A 21,282-nucleotide genomic window follows, 5' to 3' on the forward strand; every position below is an offset into this window, starting at 1 on the left:
CTGCCAGGGAGCTGCTCCCCCAACCTTGCTTCTGATGGGGAAGACTCCCCTGGTGCTGTTGATGAGACAGGAACCAAAGGAGAAAGAAAGCTGGATTTGGAAGGAAGGGCATGTGGGCATATGGGCATGGGATGAATGGATGATTGGATAAAGAAATAATCCCAGAAAAATGATTTGAAAAATTAGAAAAAAAGTAATGATTCCAAGTTTAAAGGCAAGATGGCAATATGGCACAAGAGGGATAGGAAGCTCTGAGATAAATTAGGCTATCCCATTTGCAGAAAATCCCTGTGCAGAGAAAAGGAGAGCCAAAGACACCAGTGTGGCTCTGTAGAGTGCTCTCTAATAAGTTCAAAATTTAAAAAGTGGGGTACAAGAGATAGAAGGGAAGGTGAAGTTCGTGATAAACTGAGACTTGGAAAAGGTGCAGACAATAAAAGATATTGCTGGTTATGTTCAAGCAAGAGGAAGAAGGAGGAGACAGGGTTCCACCTGGGAATGAAGATGTCAGGTTGGCAGTTTTCAGAGAAAGCCGAATACTCAACCCTGATTTTCTTCTTTCTCCCGTGAGGAAAAGCACTTCCAGACTGGGAAGAGTTCAGCAAAACACGGGTTAGAGGACAATAACCCCAAATAGAAGGAAAGCTAAGAGAAAACCTAACCACCTAGCCAATCAAAATGTGCTGCAAATCCCAAGGTGACGACAGACCTTTGCAGATAAGATCCAGGGACCTTTGCCAATGTGGCTATGAAAGCTGCGGCGAAAAGGACAGGGGCCGCGGTCCTGGACGGCTGCAAATATCCTGACAAAAAGGAAGAAAAGGGAGATCCTGGGCACATTTGAGGTGAATTCCCTCAAAATCTGTTCTAGAATATAACATTAAACCATGGATTTGAGAATACCTAGAAAAATAAGTGGTATCTTCACAAAGAACAAGATAATGGTTAAAATAATAAAAATGTCAACAATAATTTGTTACTTATTTACTCAGAAGGCCATTAGGAAAATTCCTTGGATCATACATAGTGTTCCTTGTTTCCAGTTAAACACTGTCTGATGATTGAAGAGACAAGTAGGAAAATATCGATCTCAGAGACTGCCCAGTCGGGTGGATTCATGTAACCGCTGTGCTCCTTCACCCCAGCTGGTTATCGGATTGCTGCAGAGCTTGCTGAGGAGGTATGTCTAGTTCTGTGCTCCTAGACCCTGGTCAGCCCAGTAGTGGTCGTGCCCACCACACTCACCACATTTGCAGAAGGCACCACTGTTGGGATGAAAAGCTAGTATTTCAGAGTCAAGATTCTAAAATAACTTGAAACAGTGGGCTGGAACCAGCAGGATGAAATTTAAAAGAGTAAATAGAGCGACCTGCATTTAGATTAAAAAAAAAAAAAAAAAAAAAAAGTCAGCTGCATAAGCATAGGATCTAGGAAGTTTGGTTTGCCAGAGGTGCCTGAGAAAAAGGCTGCGGGTTTGCAGCTGATCTCAGGTTGAATAGAACCCGGTAGGAATGGAGCAGCTGCTTAAAAAGATAGTGGCTCTCCCCATCTCTTGTTATTTTAGGTACAAAGGGGTGAAACAGTGAAAAATGTCTCCCATATTTTTCTCATAGCCATTCCCCTTCTGTGAGGCAACTGCTGTTAATGGTTTCTAATAGATCCCCTCAGAGGTATTCGTTCCAAGCACACATAAGCAAATGCGTGCTTTTTCTTTTTTCACATAAATGGTGGTATATTGTGCACCTTGTTTTTTATTTCACTTAACTAACCGCATATCTTAGCGATTATTTCATATCAGTATACAAAATGATTCCTCATTCTTTTGTAGGGATGCATCGTATTCTACTGTATATATGTATCATAATTTATTGGTCCTTTTGCTGGACATGTAGATTATTTCCAGTATTTTGCTATTACAAACAATGCTGCAATAAATAACACGGCATTGCTATTATAAACTATTTGCTATTACTAGCCATGCTAAAATGAGTAACATGTAATTCCCAATATGTGGGCATGTATCTGAAAAACATCTCTTCAAGAAGTAAAATCACTGACTTAAAGGGCATGCACATTTTTTCACTTGGTAGATACTGCCCAGTTGTGTCATTTTACCCTCCTACTAAAAATGTATGAATGTCTGTTTCCGTGCATCTCACCAGTGGAATGTATTATAAACCTCATTGATCTTTGACAGTTTGAGAGGTAAAAATAATAATAATGGCACATTATTATAATTTTCTTTTTTTCCCTTTTTTTTTTTTCTTTCTTTTTTGGTCTGTCACCCAGACTAGAGTGCAGTGGTGCCATCACGGCTCACTGCAGCTTCAACCTCCTGGGCTCAAGCCATCCTCCCACTTCAGCCTCCTGAGTAGCTGGAACTATGGGTGTGTGAGACTAAGCCCAGCTAATTTTTTTTTCTTTTTTTGTGTGGAGATGGGGTTCTCACCATGTTGCCAAGGCTGGTCTCAAACTCCTGGCCTCAAGTAATCCTCCCACCACCCTAGGGCTCCCAATGTGTTGGGATGACAGACATGAGCCACCACGCCCAGCCCACAATACTTATGAAATAAGTTTGGTCTGACAGGATTGGCATCAGCATCCACTGGCTTCCAGAATAAAGTCTGGATGGCATAGCCTGGCATTTGAAATCCTTCATGAGGCCGGTGCGGTGGCTCACGCCTATAATCCCAGCACTTTGGGAGGCCAAGGCGGGCAGATCACCTGAGGTGGGGAGTTCAAGACCAGCCTGATCAACATGGAGAAACTCCGTCTCTACTAAAAATACAAAATTAGCTGGGCATGGTGGCACATGCTTGTAATCCCAGCTACTCAGGAGGCTGAGGCAGGAGAATCACTTGAACCCAGGAGGCAGAGGTTGCAGTGAGCTGAGATCGCACCACTGCACTCCAGCCTGGGCGACAAGGTGAAACTCTGTCTCAAAAAATAAAAATAAATAAAAAGTCCTTCATGATTGGATTCAACCACATTTTTCTGGACCTGACTCCCATCAGTACCTACATATTCCATACTGCAGCCACACCAATATTATTATTCGATTTTCAAACACACCAAACAGTAGTAACAGCCAACACATACTGAGTGCTCACAGTATACTAGACTCTGTGCTAAACGTCTTTAATCCTTGCAGCAATGAGGCATACTTTTATTATCCCCATTTCATAGGTGGGGAAACTGAGGTCACACAAATAATGAAGCAGCTGGGATTCAAACCCAGGCAGTCTGATGTCAGCCACTACTCTTCACCATGATTCTGAATTGCCTAAGAGTGTTACCTCCTGCTCCCTGCTCCTTTCTTCCAGAATTCTCTTCAGTCTATTGTTACCTGTCAAAGTCCAGTGCAGCCTTCACTGCTTCGTTTAGGTGTTACCTCTCTGATCAAGCCTAGCTGCATCCCTCCACTTAGAATTAGTTTCTCTTCCTAATTTCCACCCGCCCACAAGGAATGGAGTGCAGGAGTGCCATCTTGGCTCACTGCAGCCTCCACCTACTGGCTCAAGTGATCCTCTCGCACCTTCTGGTTTGTGTTTCTGCCTACTCTTTTAAAAACTGAGGGGACAAAGATAAATTGCTATATGCCTCTCCCTGCCCCCTTCCCTCCTCCTCCAGCAGTTACTCAACTGGGTTGTAGATGATGTTTACATTCAAGCTGTCTCGCCAGTCACTCGGGACTCATCTGACCTACACTCTAGCTGGCTCTATACCGGGGTGAACACAGACAAAGCAATTCAACACAACCCCTCACCAGTCAGAATCAGAATGTGACCAGACATAATGGCATGCACCTATAATCCCAGCTCCTTGGGAGGCTGAGGCAGAAGGACTGTGTGAGCCTAGGTGTTCAAGGCAGGCCTGGGCAACAAAGTGAGACCCTGTCTCAAAAAAAAAAAAAAGTAAAAAAAGCTGGCTGGACAAGGTGGCTCTTGCCTGTAATCCCAGCACTTTGGGAGGCCGAGGTGGGTGGACACTTTGGGAGGCCAAGACAGGTGGATCAAGAGGTCAGTAGTTCGAGACCAGTCGGGCCAAGCTGGTGAAACCCCGCCTTTACTAAAAAAACACAAAAATTAGCCGGGCGAGGTGGCGGGCACCTGTAATCCCAGCTACTCGGGAGGCTGAGGCAGGAGAATTGCTTGAACCCGGGACGCAGAGGTTGCAGTGAGCCAAGATCGCGTCACTGCACTCCAGCCTGGGCGACAAGAGCAAGACTCCGTCTCAAATAAAAAAAAAAAAAAGAAAAGAAAGAAAAGAAAAAAAAGCCACAGGAGCCACAGGGCTTCTGTCTCTCAACTCACCGTGGCAGGACACAGCCTTTCTTTTCTCCCTTCCTGCAGGCCATGGAGACCCAAACACCGTCTCCTGCCAGGGCCAATGCTACCACTGTTTCCGCTCACAGAACAGTGGGTTTTTTCTCCACCCTCTCCAACTGAAAAGCTGACTTTTGCCCCCAAAGATGTGCAGATCTTGGTGTCAATGTGCAGCATTCTATAGCCAGACATAGGATTTGGGTCTCCTGACAGTCTGGAGTTATTTGTGCCTCCTATGTCTTCTGCTAACATGGGTCAAGGAGAACCTGCAACAACAGTTCAGGGAATGAGCCTGGGTATGGGGAGAAACTTGGTGGCTGTCCTGCATCTTCAGCCAGTTTTGACCAGGTCTGGTTACCCCAGTGTTCCAACTCTCTGTTGCTACAGTAACCCAAAACTTACTGGTTTAAAACAGCAACAATCAGCTGAGGGTGGTGGCTCACACCTGTAATCCCAGCACTTTGGGAGGCCGAGGCTGGTAGATCACTTGAAGTCAGGAGTTTAAGATCAGCCTGGTCAATATGATGAAACCCTGTCTCTACTAAAAATACAAAAAAAGTTAGCTGGCTGTGGTGGCGGGCACCTGTAATCCCAGCTACTCGGGAGTCTGAGGCAAGAGAATCACTTGAACCCGGGAGGCAGAGGTTGCAGTGAGCTGAGATTGCGCCACTGCACTCCAGCCTGGGTGACACAGTGAGATTCCGTCTCAAATACCAACAGCAAACCCAGCAACAATCATCTTTATTCCTTGCGGGTCTGGTGGGGCACTAGGTTCAGCTAGGCAGTTTTCATTCAGGGCCACTCACACAGTTGCAGTCAGACAGAGGCCATGCCTGGTGTCCTCTTAAAGGCTTCCGCACATCCATGTCACTGGCAGTGATGCTGGTACCTCAGCTGGGGCCAGGCCAGCTTCATGGCCCCACAGCTTGTATGACTGAGCAAGGTGCCACACTTGGAAGAGCCCTGTGCTTGGTTTAAAGCTCTAAATTCTTAGAACAGTAGGCTCCACATTTTCTTTTTTCTTTTTTCTTTTTTTTTTTGAGACAGGGTCTCACCCTGTCGCCTAGTCTGGAGAGCAGTGGCACGATGTCGGCTTGCTGCAAGCTCTGCCTCGCAGATTCAAGCAATCCTCATGCCCCAGCCTCCTAAGTAGCTGGGACCACAGGTGCGTGCCATCACACCCGGCTAATTTTTTTTTTTTTTTAAGATGGAGTCTTGCTCTGTTGCCCAGGCTGGAGTGCAGTGGTATGATCTCAGCTCACTGCAACCTCCGCCTCCTGGGTTCAAGCGATTCTCCTGCCTCAGCCTCCCGAGTAGCTGGGATTACAGGCACGCACCACCACACCTGGCTAATTTTTGTATTTTTAGTAGAGACAGGGTTTCACTATGTTGGTCGGGCTGGTCTCAAACTCCTCACCACTTTGGCCTCCCAAAGTGCTGCGATTACAGGCGTGAGCCACCATGCCTGGCCACTTTTTGTATTTACTTTAGAGACAGGGTTTCGCCATGTTGGCCAGGCTGGTCTCAAACTCCTGGCCTCAAGTGATCTGCCTGCCTTGGCCTCCCAAAGTGCTGGGATTAAAGGCATAAGCCACTGCGCTCGGCCCCTCCACAATTTCATTTTGCACTGGACTCTGCAAATGATGTAGCTGGTCCTGACTAGGGCTGTTGGCCACAATATTTACACGTGGCCTTTCCATGTGACCTAGGCTTCCTCACAGCCTGATGGCTAGGCTCCAGGGATGAGGGTTTCAAGACAGAGATCCAAGCAGCAGTGGCATCACCTTTCAATGACCTAACGTAACTCCTCCTTTGCATGAGGACTGGCAAGGTCACATTGTAAGAAGAGCACATGGGATAGGAGATGACACAGTCACATTTGAAAATGTAATTTGCCACGTCAGGTCATGAGCAGGTCACCTCCTGGTCCATCTGCAGAAGGGGCCCAGGGGATTCAGTTCTGCCTTCTAGGAAGGCCAGTGTTGGGATCTTAGAGCCCTGCTGGGAAAAAGGCCAGGGGAGAGTTGGGAACTTGGTCTTCGCAAGCACTCCCAGCTTCCCCTCTCTGGGGTCACTTACCAAGTGCTCAGAGGAATTGGAACCAAGAGCAGTGGGGCAGGAGCGTGACCAGGAGCCCTAAAGTCGGCTCCCCTGGAGGGCTGAAATCTCCGAGAAAGGCAAGGACTCAGCGCTCAGACGTATGTTTCTCCTGCTGGCATCTCTGCTTGGCTAACATTCCTCCTCTTTCATTTCTCCCCGGGGCATGTTGTTGTCTTTCTCATTAACTTCCCCTCAACTCCCAGCAAGGTCCCTGGACTGTGAGCTTTGCTAATTCCCTGTAATCCACTGGCAAAGCAGGAAGCTAATTAAATTGTGAGCTGTGTGCTCACTCTGTCAGTCTCTGAATCTCTCTTCTCAGTACCCCTCCCATCTGTCTCTTCCCTTCTCATTGCCCCTGGATAGTTTACTTTCATCTGGACACTTTCAGTATTTTCTCACCCATCTGCCTGCCTCTCCCCTCGTCGTCTTTCTCCTGCCTTTCAATCTGCAGAGTAATCTTCTTAAAATACAGCTTTGAGCACACCTTCTTCTCCTCTGCTCGTTAGCTCAGTAGTTAAGCCCCACACTCCTTACCTGCCATAACTTCCCATCACAAACCCTTCTCCACAACCAAGCCTGGTACATTTCCTTCCCTAAGCTCCACCTATGCCACCTCCTCACCTTGGCTCACATTCTTATCTTTGACTGGATTCCACCCCCTCACTCCTCCATCTTCACTCCAACTCACCCTGTCAAAATCCTCACCATTATTTAGAAAGAGCCTCTTCGGGCCGGGCACGGTGGCTCACGCCTGTAATCCCAGCACTTTGGGAGGCCAAGGCAGGCGGATCACGAGGTCAGGAGATCGAGACCATCCTGGCCAACATAGTGAAACCCTGTCTCTACCAAAAATACAAAAAAATTAGCTGGGTATGGTGGTGCACACCTGTAGTCCCAGCTACTCAGGAGGCTGAGGCAGGAGAATCGCTTGAACCCAGGAGGCAGAGGTTGCCGTGAGCTGAGATCACGCCACTGCACTCCAGCCTGGACGACAGTGTAAGACTCTTGTCCCCCCCTCCCAAAAAAAAAAAAAAATGCTGAGAGAGAATCAGAGAAAGGGAGGCTGCAGAGTATAGTGGTTAAGGACTGGGTTTGGGAGCCAGATAGACCTAGGTTTAAATCCTACTCCTGCATTAACTTGTCTGATCCAGAAGGGACGCATGGCCCTAAGAAGGGTTGTGGCTGCCCTAGGTTGGCTTCCAGCCTTCCCCAGCTCTCCTGCGACATCCCTGTGTGGCTCATTCCACCCTTACCATGCCTCCTGTCCTCCCCATAGTCCTGTGGCCCAAGCTTTTCAAGCTGGTGAAGGAGAGAGTTGTGATCCCAAGAAGGAGGGTGAGCGAGCGGGAAATGAGACAAAGAGAGGAAACAGAATAAAGCGCACAGAGACCAGCGGGCTTTCACCATGGAGAACTGAACTCGGCTGGAGTCTCTCTGAGTCTGAAACACGACCTGCAATTGGGATGTGGAATGCTCCCACAGAGGGACCAGAAAGCTGGGGTATTTACCCCGAACTCTGGACAATTGGCTGGGGTTGCTCTGGGGGTATTAACTCCACAGCCCTTTGGGCCTGCCTCACTCCCATAGCTGAAAATGCCCTCAGGAGGGACACAGGAAGCAGGGGCCTGGTCAGGAACTATCTGTGGGTGCCCTCCTGGTAGGCCTGGAGGTGTGGGTGGGGCATTGACAGCATCTACTACACTCAGGGAAAGGAACCTGCTATTAAAATTATTGTTGTCGGCCAGGTGCGGTGGCTCACGCCTGTAATCTCAGCATTTTGGGAGGCTAAGGCAGGTGGATTACTTGAAGTCAGGAGTTCAAGACCAGCCTGGCCAACCCGTCTCTACTAAAAATACAAAAATGTGGTGGCACATGCCTGTAATCCCAGCTACTCAGGAAGCTGAGGCAGGAGAATTGCTTGAACCCAGGAGGCGGAGGTTGCAGTGAGCCGAGATCGCACCATCGCACTCCAGCCTGGGTAACGAGCGAAATTCCGTCTCAAAAAATAAAAACAAAAATATATAAAAATTATTGTTGTCTATTAAGCTGCCACGTGGCGGCAGGCTGAGGGGGGAGGATCACTTGAGCCCAGGCTGCAGTGAGCCAAGATCGTGCCACTGCACTCCAGCCTGGGTGACAGAGTAAGAACCTATCTCAGCCGGGCACGCCTGAAATCCCAGCATTTTGGGAGGCCGAGGCGGGCAGATCACCCGAGGTCAGGAGTTTGAGAACAGCCTGACCAACATAGAGAAACTCCCACCTCTACTAAAAATACAAAATTAGCCGAGTGTGGTGGCACACGCCTGTAATCCCAGCTACTCATGAAGCTGAGGCAGGAAAATCACTTGAACCCGGGAGGGGGGGTTGCAGTGAGCCAAGATCGCTCCATTGCACTCCAGCCTGGGCAATAAGAGCGAAACTCCATCTCAAGAAAAAAAAAAAGCCCATCTCAATTTATATATATTTGAATGTTATTTTTTTAACTTTATTATTTTTTTAAAGTGATGGGGTCAGCTGGGCGTGGTGGCTCACACCTACAATCCCAGCACTTTGGGAGGCCAAGGCAGGCAGATCACGAGGTCAGGAGTTCAAGACTAGCCTGACCAACATGGTGAAACCCCATGTCTACTAAAAATACAAAATATTAGCCAGGTGTGCTGGCGTACCCCTGTAATCCCAGCTACTCAGGAGGCTGAGGGAGGAGAATCGCTTGAACCCGGGAGGTGGAGGTTGCAGTGAGCTGAGATCGCAGCATTGCACTCCAGCCTGGGCAACAGAGTGAGAGTCTGTCTCAAAAAAAAAAGAGAAAGAGATGGGGTCTCACTCTGTTGCCCAAGCTGGTCTCAAACTTCTGAGCTCAAGGGATCTTCCCACCTTGGCCTCCCAAAGTGCTAATATTACAGGCGTGAGCCACCATGCCCAGCCATACCCATCTCAATTTAAAAATAAATAAAATAATTGTTGTTTAAGACCAGCCTGGGCAATGGAGTGAGACCTCATCTCTACAAAAAAATTTTTTAAACATTATCCAGGCATGGTGGCCTGCACCTGTAGTCCCAGCTACCTGGGAGGCTGAGGTGGGAGAGTCACTTGAGCCCGCAAGGTCAAAGCTGCAGTGAGCCAAGATCATACCACTGCACTCCAGCCCAGGTGACACATCAAGACCTTGTCTCAAAAATAAATAAAATTGTGGCTGCAAAACAAGAGAGGAGGGAGCAGGAACTATAACCAGCCTAGGGCTTTTCTCTGGATCCTGCTGCCACCTCTTCTTAACTCCCATTCTGGAGCCCAACCATCTGCCTTACACCTACCAGCTCATGGCATCATCTTTCTCTATATCCCTTTCCCAGTGGATTCCTCCCTATCCCAGTCACCTGATGCAAATCCTGATGTCATCTGCCCCAGCCACCTATCTCTACCTCAACCCTGACTTCTCTGGTTAGAACTCTTGTGAACCCAGGGAGTGTCAAATCCCAGCCTGAACTGAACCTCAACTGGGATTATACTATCCTATAACATACCTTCTCCCCTCTCTTCCCCTCCCACCATTGGAATCACGCCCTCAGGAGAACAGCCCCACTCTTCTGGTCCAGAAGGGGCCCATGGCCCTAAGAAGGACCACAGGTTGGCTTTTGGCCTCTCCCAGCTCTCCTTCGACATCCCTGCGTGGCTCATCCCACCCTTACCCTGCCTCTTGTCCTCCCCACAGTCCTGTGGCCAAAGCTTTTCAAGCTGGTGAAGGAGACAGTTGTGATCTGACAAGGGCTAGACGGGTGCTTCACCCTCTGTCAACAAATACCCTCATTATTCAGCCTGAAACACCTCCATTCATTCCTTTCTATTCAGGCACATATTTGTTAATTCATTCCATCATTCACCTAACACACTTGAAGCGGAGCCAATCACCTCTACCAACATCTTCCTAGAGACAAATAAATTAACTGGGGTTGGGTAACTTTGAGAGCTCCAAAAGGAAAGCTCCAGAGGACAGGGGGGTCCGCAGGGGTTCAGGCCTCTCCGGGACCACAGAGCAGACCTGCGGCAGAGGCAGGATTCGAGCCTATGGCTCCGGAGTCAACCAGGGCCAGGCAGAGGGCACCAGCTCTTGGCTGCTGAGAGTCGAGCTCTTCGAAAGTCATCCACTTAGTCAACATCTACTGAGTGCCAGGCAGTGTCATCACCTCTACAGTCATCATGGGAGAGAACAGCAGCCTAGAGAAAGGGAGTCTGAGCCCCCCACCCCGTGGGCTCGAAGTCCACAGTAGAGGCCAGCACTAGTGCCTCTGGTGAGTGTTACTGTGGGAAGACCGCTGTTCCCAGCCCGGGTGCCCTGCTGGACTCCTGCTAGCCCGGCCCCAGCGAGGCAGGGTGTCAGTTTCCCTCTCCAGAGGCCTTTCTTGCCCACCTATTGCCCTTCTCAACCCTGTTCCTTCTTGCAGGAGCAACCTTTCCAGCAGAAAATTCCATTCTGCCCCAAGGACTCTTCTTACTGCCCCTCTCCGAGGGGGACGCAGACTGCCTTCTCCCTGTTTCCTAATGGATGGTGGGCATTTTCCGATTTGGAGGTGAGGAGGAAAAACTAGGTTATTTTCAGCTCTTCCTTTATTGGCAGCATTGACCCATTTATCCTTCTTTTCCCTCAGACCCCTCCCCCAAGGCCACTCAGCTTGGACATCTGTCCCAGCCAAAATCTCACCTTCCACTGTCCTTACAGCCCAAAGGCTAGTCCAGTCTCCGAGTCCAGCTCTAGCCCTCTCACCCCACACCAGGAAGGAAGCTGGACTGCAGAGCACTCTGGGCCACCCCGCGTTGGCCGCTGCCTCTGGCCTCAGTTTCCCCAACTGCTCAAATTAATGATGCCTGCTGTCTAGACCCAGAGGACGAAGCTCTAAGGAGATCACAGATGAGGAAGGGTCCAGTGCTCGGCGCAGGCTCCGTGCGGAGCCCCTAGGCCCCGCAGCTCGCCCCTCCCTCTCCCCCTACTCCCCTCCTCTCCCCCTCCCGCCTCTCCTCCGCCTCTCCTCCCGCCTCTCCGCTACTTCGGCTCCCTCCCTGGCTGACCTTCCCTTTCCCTCACGCCTCCCCACGCCCGGCCTGGGGCCCCAGCACCCTGTCCGCCGCCGCCTCAGAGCCGGGAGAAGCAGCCGGAGCCCCCGGCGCCCCCGCCGCAGCGCGGGCGGTCAGTGCGCAGCCCGGCACCCGCAGCCCGCAGCCCGCAGCCCGCAGCCGGATCGCGGGCTCGGACCGAACCCGACCGGACCGCCGCCCCCAGCCAGGTGAGGTCAGCTCAGGAAAGGCGGGGAGCCGAGGTTTCCCCTTTACTGGAAACGGGGGCTGGGGAGGTGCGGGGAAATTGGGTCCTTTTTTCTTGAAAGGAGGACCTGGGAGCCTTTTCGTGAAACAGGCACAAGGGCTTTCATTCCGAAGGGATGGATGCATGGAGGGAAGGTCTCGGGGGAGAGGGATTGGGATACCCCTTCCTGGTTTTTGTTTTTTAAAAATAAGGATTAATTGGCTTCTGTGAAAGTGGGACTTCTTGGAAGGATGAGGGGCTTTCAAGGTAGGTTGGGGAGCGGGCTCTGGCAGGGCTTGAGGGAAGGGTTAACTGGTGAGTGGCAGGGCAAGGGGGAGCTCTGCAAGCCCCTCAGCCTGCACCTCCCGCCTTGGCTCCGGGGCTCTGGGTCTGCCCAGTTATGTGTTCCAGTTTTTCTCTTTGAAGATGACTATTTTGAGCCCCACCTGGACAGAGCCAGTAACAGCCATTTCCTTCCCTGGAGCTATGACACCCACCTGACACACCCTCCCACACCTCTGACCTGCTCAGGGAAGGGGGTTCAGGGAAGGATGAGGACCCAGGGATCTGGGAATTGGACAGTGTGGGTGAAATGGAGGCTGGGTACTGGGCACACAGGAAGACCCTTGGCACTGGTGGGGTGCACCAACCTTGGTCGGGAGGTTGCTGGGCAGCTTCTTCTGGGGCATGACCCACTAGGAAAGCAGCGGTGTCAGGAAAAGCTGAGCTGTTCCCCATGCTCCCAGAAGACAAAACACTAGAGAATGCGTTTGCTTGCTTTTGTTTGGTTTTGCTTTCTTTCTGTCTTCCTCATCCTGGATCCCAAGACTCATTCCCCTGATCTCTCCTAGTTTTGCAAAAAGGTAAACTGAGGCAGAGGACAAATTGGCTGGACATACCTGTGTCTAGGAGGGAAGAGTGACAGAGAGGAAGGCATACAGAATTTGAGTCAAAATATCTCAGTGCTTCATGGGTGACCTTGGGCCAAAATGCTTTCCCTTGTTGGGCCTCAGCTTTCTCATCTATAAAATGGGAGAGGGCCCACCTGTCTTGCAGGTTTGCCGAGACCATGTGCCTAAAAGAAATTTGTAAAAGGGAATGTACTGGACACTTGTGAGGTGCCATCTTCACCACCGTGGATGGCCCCTTCCCTCCTCCCTGTTCTAACCAAGGGTATCACTAACCCATAGGACACCTTTGTGAGAATGAGAAAAGGCACCTCCTCTGGAAGCAGACAGCATTCAGTTGGGCTAGCAACTTGGGGTCTTTATTATGAGAATGAGAAGGTGGCATACTTTATCCCAGGTGCTGCTCTAACATGTGGAGTGTGAGCTAGATTCTAGCTAGGATGTTCTGCACATCTACACGTGGCAACCCCTTTCAGCAGGGCCCTGACACAGAGCTACACATACTTACAGGGTATTTTCTAAAGCAGCCCACATCCCAGGCTGTCTCCAACTCATTTCTTTCCTGTTTTGTTTCCACATCAGGGCCTTTGGGTATTCAAGCCCCAAAGTGCATGCCCTACTAGGAAGCAGGATGGAATCCCTACATCAGACAGTGACTCCTTTGAGTCAAGCAGTGCCTTCACCAAGCTCCCAGAGGTAGGAGTGACTGAGTCCCTAAACCCTTACATCAAGAACTGGACCAGATCACTTTTGTCAGGGCAACCAACAGAAGCATCTGCACCCCTCAGCACTGCCATTGACAAACCATGTTCACACCTATCTCAGAGCACCCCCACAGCAAGCCTGTGTGTGAGGTCTCCTCCCCATTTACATGGAGGACGCCATGCCCAGAGAAGTCAGGGTACCTGCCCAGGGTTTCACAGTGTGAGTGGTAGAGCCAGGACCTGAACCCAGATCTGGCTGGCTGTCCTCTCCAATCCGTCACTCCCAAGGAACAAAGCTGCTGACTTCACAGCCTTGCCAAAGCCCTGCTGGAATTGTTGCTCTCCCTGTCCATCCCTGGTAGCCCCTGGCTCGCCACTCCTTCCCCTGAGTAACCAGCCTCCAAGCAAAGAGAAAGGAGTCACCTTCTCTTTTACTCTGATTTCACGGGGGAGGAAGCTACCTCAAAGCCCAACTGTTCTCGTCTCCTCTGTGCAGGAAGGGCCCCTGGTGAGGCCAGGAAAGGGGTCAGGGAGCAGCGATTTCCTTTCCTGCTCAGGTAGGTCTTAAACAGTAATGGTCATGCAGAGCATTGACACAGAAAGCCAGTGCCTGTGTGAGTAGCAGACCAAGGACCATAAAATAACCACAGGAAAATGCAGCCAACTGGAACTGAGGGGAACTCAGAGACCCCCCTGAATCCCCCGGGTTACCAGGGCCCCTGGGTGTCAAACAGGAGGTGTAGGGGCGAGCCAAGCAGACAGGGCTGTAGGCTTCTTCAACCAGAGCGTTTCTCCTGGTCTGTGTGCAAGCTTTCACTTAAGAAAGGGGTTTCGGCCGGGCGCAGTGGCTCAAGCCTGTAATCCCAGCACTTTGGGAGGCCGAGACGGGCGGATCACGAGGTCGGGAGATCGAGACCATCCTGGCTAACACGGTGAAACCCCGTCTCTACTAAAAAAATACAAAAAACTAGCCGGGCGAGGTGGCGGGCGCCTGTAGTCCCAGCTACTCGGGAGGCTGAGGCAGGAGGCAGGAGAATGGCGTGAACCCGGGAGGCGGAGCTTGCAGTGAGCTGAGATCTGGCCACTGCACTCCAGCCTGGGCGACAGAGCGAGACTCTGTCTCAAAAAAAAAAAAAAAGAGGCCGGGCGCGGTGGCTCAAGCCTGTAATCCCAGCACTTTGGGAGGCCGAGACGGGCGGATCACAAGGTCAGGAGATCGAGACCATCCTGGCTAACACGGTGAAACCCCGTCTCTACTAAAAAATACAAAAACCTAGCCGGGCGAGGTGGCGGCGCCTGTAGTCCCAGCTACTCAGGAGGCTGAGGCAGGAGAATGGCGTGAACCCGGGAGGCGGAGCTTGCAGTGAGCTGAGATCCGGCCACTGCACTCCAGGCTGGGCGACAAAGCAAGACTCTGTCTCAACAAAAAAAAAAAAAAAAAAAGAAAGAGGTTTCGTCCGGGTGCAGTGGCTCATGCCTGTAATCCCATCACTTTGGGAGGCTGAGGCAGGCGGATCACAAAGTCAAGAGATTGAGATCATCCTGGCCAACATGGTGAAACCCCGTCTCTCCTAAAAATACAAAAATTAGCTGGGCATGGTGGTGCATGCCTGTAGTCCCAGCTACTTTGGGAGGCTGAGCCAGGAGAATCGCTTGAACCCGTGAGGCGGAGGTTGCAGTGAGCCGAGATCGAGCCACTGCACTCCAGCCTGGCAACAGAGCCAGACTCTGTCTCAGAAAAAAAAAGGGGGGGGAGGGGTGGTTTCAAGGCCTGGCATGATGGCTCACGCCTGTAATCCCAGCACTTTGGGAGGCTGAGGCAGGTGGATCACTTGAGGTCAGTTCAAGACCAGCCTGGCCAACGTGGTGAAACCCCATCTCTACTAAAGATACAAAAAATTAGCTGGGCGTGATGGTGAGTATCTGTAATCTTAGCTACTCAGGAGGCTAAGGCAGGAAAATTGCTTGAACCTGGGAGGCGGAGGTTGCAGTGAGCTGAGATCAGGCAATTGCACTCCAGCCTTGGTGACAGGGCAAGACTCTGTCTCAAAAAAAAAAAAAAAAAGCGGGGGGAGGTTTCAGTGTGTGGGTATGCACACACACACAGAGGTTTGGAGACTCCTAGCTTAATCCAGTAGTTCTCAGCATGTGGTCCTTGGATCAGCAGCATCAGCATCATCCAGAAACATATTAGAAATACAAATTCTTAGCCAGGCATGGTGGCTCATGCCTGTAATCCCGACACTTTTGGGAGGCTCAGGTGGGCGGACTGCCTGAGCTCAGGAGTTCGAGACCAGCCTGGGCAACACGGTGAAACCCCGTTCTCTACCCAAAATACAGAAGAAGTTAGCAGGGCATGGTGGTGCACGCCTGTAGTCCCAGCTACTGGGGTGGCTGAGTCAGGAGAACTGCTTGAACCCGGAGGGTGGAGGCTGCAGTGAGATGAGATCATGCCACTGCACTCCAGCCTGGTTCACAGAGTGAGACTCCGTCTCCACAAAAAAAAAAAAAAAAAAAAAAAAGAAATGCAAATTATCGCTACTTGGGAGGCTGAGGCAGGAGAATCGCTTGAACCGGGGAGGCAGAGGTTGCAGTGAGCCGAGATCGGGCCATTACACTCCAGCCTGGGTGACAAGAGCGAGACTCCATCTCAAAACAAACAAAGAAATGCAAATTCTCAGGCCCATCCCAGAACCTACTGAACGAACTCTGGGGATGGGGCCCAACTATGTATGTTTGAACACGCCCTCCAGGTGACAGTGAGGCTCGCTAGAGTTTGAGAAGCACTGAGCTAGTGCAAGGATGTAGGAAAATTGAAACCTATTTGTGGGTCTAGGGCAGGGCTGGGAAGAGAACCCTAGTCTCCCGGTGGAGAGGTGGAGAGCCTAATGTTTGGAGGCCGCCCCTGCCAACCCTCCTCTTCCGCCCCTCGGTCTCCCTCCCAGGCTCCATGCTGCCGCTTCTGCTAGGCCTGCTGGGCCCAGCGGCCTGCTGGGCCCTGGGCCCGGCCCCCGGCCCGGGCTCCTCAGAGCTGCGCTCGGCCTTCTCGGCGGCACGCACCACTCCCCTGGAGGGCGCGTCGGAGATGGCGGTGACCTTCGACAAGGTGTACGTGAACATCGGGGGCGACTTCGACGCGGCCACGGGCCAATTCCGCTGCCGCGTGCCCGGCGCCTACTTCTTCTCCTTCACGGTTGGCAAGGCCCCGCACAAGAGCCTGTCGGTGATGCTGGTGCGGAACCACGACGAGGTGCAGGCGCTGGCCTTCGACGAGCAGAGGCGGCCCAGCGCACGGCGCGCCGCCAGCCAGAGCGCCATGCTGCAGCTCGACTACGGCGACACAGTTTGGCTGCGGCTGCATGGCGCCCCACAGTACGCGCTGGGCGCGCCCGGCGCCACCTTCAGCGGCTACCTGGTCTACGCCGACGCCGACGCCGACGCGCCTGCGCGCGGGCCGCCCGCGCCCCCCGAGCCGCGCTCGGCATTCTCGGCGGCGCGCACGCGCAGCCTGGTGGGCTCGGACGCGGGGTCCGGGCCGCGGCACCGGCCGCTAGCCTTCGACACCGAGCTCGTCAACATTGGCGGCGACTTCGACGCGGCGGCCGGCGTGTTCCGCTGCCGCCTGCCCGGCGCCTACTTCTTCTCCTTCACGCTGGGCAAGCTGCCGCGTAAGACGCTGTCGGTGAAGCTGATGAAGAACCGCGACGAGGTGCAGGCCATGATTTACGACGACGGCGCGTCGCGGCGCCGCGAGATGCAGAGCCAGAGCGTGATGCTGGCCCTGCGGCGCGGCGACGCCGTCTGGCTGCTCAGCCACGACCACGACGGCTACGGCGCCTACAGCAACCACGGCAAGTACATCACCTTCTCCGGCTTCTTGGTGTACCCCGACCTCGCCCCCGCCGCCCCGCCAGGCCTCGGGGCCCCGGAACTGCTGTGAGCCCCGGGCCAGAGAGGTGCCCGGGAGGGCCAGGGGCGTGCATGCCGGGCCAGGCCCGCGGCCCGAACGCCTCGCGCGAGCGCCACGGCCGCCGGTCGCGCCTGGACTCTGCCAATAAAGCAGAAAGCGGGCCTGCGCAGCGCCCGGCAACCCAGGCCCCTGCGCTGTCTTGACTGCGACGCATTCGCTGGGGGCAGGCGGGATAGGCACTGACTACTGCGGGCCCGCAGGCCCGGGGAAGGGGTTGGAGGTTGGAGAGCAGGGTCCCCTCAGACCCTGGGAGGGTGAGGAGGTGGGAATTTGGTGGAACCACATTCGCCTAGTCCGTTGGGGGCCTCCCTTTCATACCCCTACCTCGTCCAGCCCTCTGACTCATCATTGACCTACGACCTCAGCCTTAGCCCCTGGCTGATGCCTTTCTGTGACAAGGAACAGCACCCCATTACCCCACTGAGGGCATGAGATTCAAGGAGAGTGCATTCCTCCTTCCAGCAGGGCATGGGAATGGGATGAGGAGTTGATACCTGGTTGCCCTGACTCTTGCCTTCCCAGGATGGGGAGAGTGATTTGCCCAGAGCAGGAGTTAGACCGCTTATTCCGACATAGAATGACACAGGCTTCGGGAGTCCGAAACAGAACATTTTATGAGAAGAGCAACACAGAATCAGGGCCACACCTGGCCCAGCCCACCTCCGCTTGTCTCTGCTTGGTCTGCCAGCCTTACTCCCCCATCTAAGGTGTTGAGATATTGCCTCCCTACCCCAAAAGAGAAAATGTTCCTCCCTCCCCGTTTCCCTCCAGTCCTCCAACAGACAGAACTCAAAAAGTCTATTCTCCCAACCCAGATGGGAACTTGGAGGCTCAGGGACCCCAGATCCTTGGTTGTGCCTAAAAGGGGGTGCTCTGCACCTAGAGGATTCCTGTGAATTCCACAGGACCTATCACAGAGCGCCAAGGTAGGAGTTGGAAGGTCTGACCTGGCCTTACTTGGGGCAGCTTCCCTTTCAGCATCTCTTGAACACACTTCTCAACCCTGACCCCTGATCTCAGCACACACACACTGCCTGCAAGTCGTGCCCTTAGCTCTGTGGCCACTCCTTGCGACCCACAGCCTGGGTTCTTAGCCTCTCAAGATCCAGGAAATAAGATCGATTGGGTCGGGGTAAGCAGAGAGGGGGTGTCCAGGGTGCAAGCCAAGCCCAGAGATCTGAACACAGTGGAAAAAACCAGATGCCAGACAGAAGCCCCTGCCCAAGATGGGTCTGCCTGGGGAGTTGAGGAGGAGATGGGAGGGGGTAATGGCAGGTGAAAGAGCAAAAGGGGAGGGTCAGGGGAAGGGGTCAAGGATGGAAGCCCAGGACCCCAGGGAAGGGGGCTGATCCTGGGGGCAGAAACCCTTGCATAGGTCCCAGAGTGTTTCCTGTGCCAGGAGAGTGAAGACCTGGGCCCAGCGGCCCCGTTCCTCAGCCTCACTAGCTGCGTGGAGCCGGTAGACGCAGGACAGGCCTGTGAGGAGCAGATGTTCAAAGTCCCAAGTGCTAAGAGGAGGCCCCTTCCGCAGGTCCTGGAGCTGCTGCAGCCGCTGCTCAGCGCCCTCCAAGTCACTGGGCACGTGGTGCTGCAGGAGGAGCCTGAGTCGGCGGCCTGGGTGTGTGGACGCTAGTTCCTCATCCTGGATGTGCAGCTGCCCCATGACATCCAGCTCCAGCCCAGCCCAGAGCAGCTGCAAGGGGAGGCATATAAGGGGTGGGCTGTGGCTTGGGGAGCAGGGCGGGGAGCAAGAGTGGGCTGGGGGAGGGGGCAGAAGCAGGCAGCAGGACCCATGCTGGCTTGCCCCCACCAACCCCTAGCAGGTCCACCCTGAGACATCCCCATTCCCAACCCTGAGCTTAGGGACCTCTGGACATGCCCACCCTCATGTCCCAGGCTGGGAGGAAAGACCTCAAACATCACTTCCGGGGCCTCTGGCTTCTGCAGGCCACCTCCCACGCTGGTGCTGTCCATGGGCTGCCCTGGGGCAGCAGAGAGGAGTCAGGCCCCTGCCATGCTACACCATGAACACCCCAGCCTCCCAGAAGTGTCCCTCTGTTGCGTGGTAGAGGTCCCAAGTGCTTCATCATTCTACAAAAGGGCAGGAATGCCATCCCATGCCCCTGTTTCCCCTCCCTCTCATGCACACACATGCACATTGACATTCACTCTCCCAGGCATAGGTCTTCTGATCTCAAAAGCATCATTCCAAGCGTAGTTACCATGTTGGCAAATGCCCAGGACTCCTCCTCTAAATTGCACAATGCCCTTGGTAAAGAGCTCCAGGCCAACGGGTCACAAGACCCTTCCCCACCCTCCTCCTCTCCCTATAATCATCGGAGGACAGAGTCACCTAAAACAGTGCCAGTGACTCTCCCAAGGACAAGGACCTCTTTAGGAAGAGCCTACTCTCCCTGCTCCTTCTCAGCAGTAAGGGAGGGAGAAGGAGGACAGGGCAGGGAGGATAGGGCAGGGGAGGATGTGAGGCAGGGACCACAGGGCAGGGGAGGATGTCTGTGGCAGCTCCCTCCGGCCCACACCTTGGGGTGTTGCCTCACCCTTGTAATGTTTGTTCCAAGCCCAGACAGGTCAAGAGACCCTGCTTTGGGCATCAGTGGGAATCAGCCCAGGGCCAGCATTAAGAGCACCTAGGGCTATCTCCCTAGTTGTCACCTGTATCTTTCCAGTTCTGGGGGGGGCGGCCCACATTGTCACCCACCACAGCACACATCAGCCTGGTACCCACCATGCCCACACTTCTATGCCCGACTAGCCTCAAATAGAGCCAGCTGTTAACTGCCGTCAGCCAGCAGCCTTCCTTGGCTCCTTTCCACCCACCCTGAAGCCCCGGTACCTGCATGGTGCTGGGTTGTAGTCACACCAGAGAGGAGGCAGATGGCTACCACCAGGCAAGCCAGGAACTGCAGGGTCGCAGCCATGCTCCACCACGTCCTCTGAGTTTCACTCTGTTCAGCAGTTCTCTGCTCCCTCATCTGCCTGCCACACACCTCGGCTCCAACTTTCCACTGCAGGCTGCTCCAGAGCTCTGTAATGCGTGTCATTCTTCAATGCTGAACAGGGAGGGGCTGGCTGTGGCCTCGGTCACCTCCCATGGGCTCTTTCCATCCTTTAGAAATGGGGAATCTTTGGTTGTTGGCAGGAGCCTGGCTCCCTGCTTGTCAGGCCCTCAGCCTGTTCCTGCCCAGCTGGGCGGTATGCTTAGTTAATAGGAAAAAGGTGTTTGGTAGCAAATAGCTCTAGCTTGGCCCTCCCAAAGGGTAGGAAAGAGCCCAGGCGGTAAGACCATCTTACCGTCTGCACCCTCAAAATATCCTGCAACTGAGACCAGCCCCAACACCCAGTCTGGCCCAGCCCAGCCTCCATGGAGCCCTTCAGCTGCCAAAAGCATCAGCTGCAAAGTCTTCCAACTGCATGGCGGGCTGGCTGGGCGGCCCTGCATACAGGCAGAGCCAAGCACTCCCGTCTCAGGCACTCTGCCGCAGGCTGAACAGACCCCTAGACCAGCTGGACTAGGGAGTACTGTCTCCTGGCAGACAGACAAATCTGCAGCTCCTCAGTGGTTTTTGCCCCAGCCCTGGGACCTCTTATTTCCTAACAACATTCTTAATTCAGGGTGGGCACCGTGGCTCATGCCTGTAATCCCAGCACTTGAGGAGGGCAAGACAGAATGGCTTGAGCCCAGGAATTCGAGACCAGCCTGGGCAACATGGTGAGACCTCATCTCTACAAATAAAAAAATTAGCTGGGCATAGTGGTACACACCTGTGGTCCCAGCTACTCAGGAGGCTGAGGTGGGAGGATCAGCTGAGCCCAGGCAGTCTAGACTGCAGCGAACCATGATCACACTGCTGTACTCACCCTAGCTTGGGCGACAGACCAAGACCATGTCTCAAAAAACCCCCACCAGCCCGGCGCAGTGGCTCACACCTGTAATCCCAGCACTTTGGGAGGCCGAGGAGGG

The 21,282-nt window shown here is 53.2% G+C and overlaps 2 protein-coding genes and 1 long non-coding RNA gene across 8 annotated transcripts in view; 1 reads left to right on the plus strand and 2 right to left on the minus strand.

Moving 5' to 3' along the window:
* The window catches only part of LOC135967213 (uncharacterized), a 44,943-nt gene extending 38,064 nt beyond the window's left edge, over positions 1-6,879 (minus strand). For 3 of the 4 annotated variants that reach the window (XR_010581184.2, XR_010581182.2, XR_010581185.2), the window contains exon 1: positions 6,405-6,626. This is a non-coding gene — a long non-coding RNA (uncharacterized lncRNA). Of the gene's footprint in view, positions 1-6,404 lie in introns of all 4 variants that reach the window. The other variant, XR_010581183.1, reaches the window with a different exon arrangement.
* Positions 6,880-11,465: 4,586 nt separating this feature from the next.
* C1QTNF4 (C1q and TNF related 4) lies at positions 11,466-17,424 on the plus strand. The gene is made up of 2 exons (XM_045370501.3): positions 11,466-11,701; positions 16,276-17,424. Exon 2 carries the CDS (start codon positions 16,281-16,283, stop codon positions 17,268-17,270), a length of 990 nt encoding a protein of 329 aa, XP_045226436.2. The 5' UTR covers positions 11,466-11,701; positions 16,276-16,280; the 3' UTR covers positions 17,271-17,424.
* Positions 17,425-17,896: 472 nt separating this feature from the next.
* On the minus strand, positions 17,897-20,328 carry FAM180B (family with sequence similarity 180 member B). 3 transcript variants are annotated; one of them, XM_005577922.5, is made up of 3 exons: positions 20,155-20,328; positions 19,212-19,282; positions 17,897-18,993 (listed from the first exon to the last, which is right to left on the minus strand). In XM_005577922.5, the coding sequence occupies exons 1-3, from the start codon at positions 20,291-20,293 to the stop codon at positions 18,598-18,600; spliced, it is 606 nt and encodes a 201-aa protein (XP_005577979.3). In that variant the 5' UTR covers positions 20,294-20,328; the 3' UTR covers positions 17,897-18,597. The 3 variants fall into 3 exon arrangements, with proteins under 3 accessions (XP_005577979.3, XP_073869748.1, XP_045226437.2); XM_074013647.1 differs by having other exon boundaries at positions 19,184-19,282; XM_045370502.3 differs by lacking the exon at positions 19,212-19,282.
* Positions 20,329-21,282: the final 954 nt, after the last annotated feature.

The sequence above is a fragment of the Macaca fascicularis genome, chromosome 14 (genome assembly GCF_037993035.2).
Source record: "Macaca fascicularis isolate 582-1 chromosome 14, T2T-MFA8v1.1".
Classification (NCBI taxonomy): Eukaryota; Metazoa; Chordata; class Mammalia; order Primates; family Cercopithecidae; genus Macaca; species Macaca fascicularis.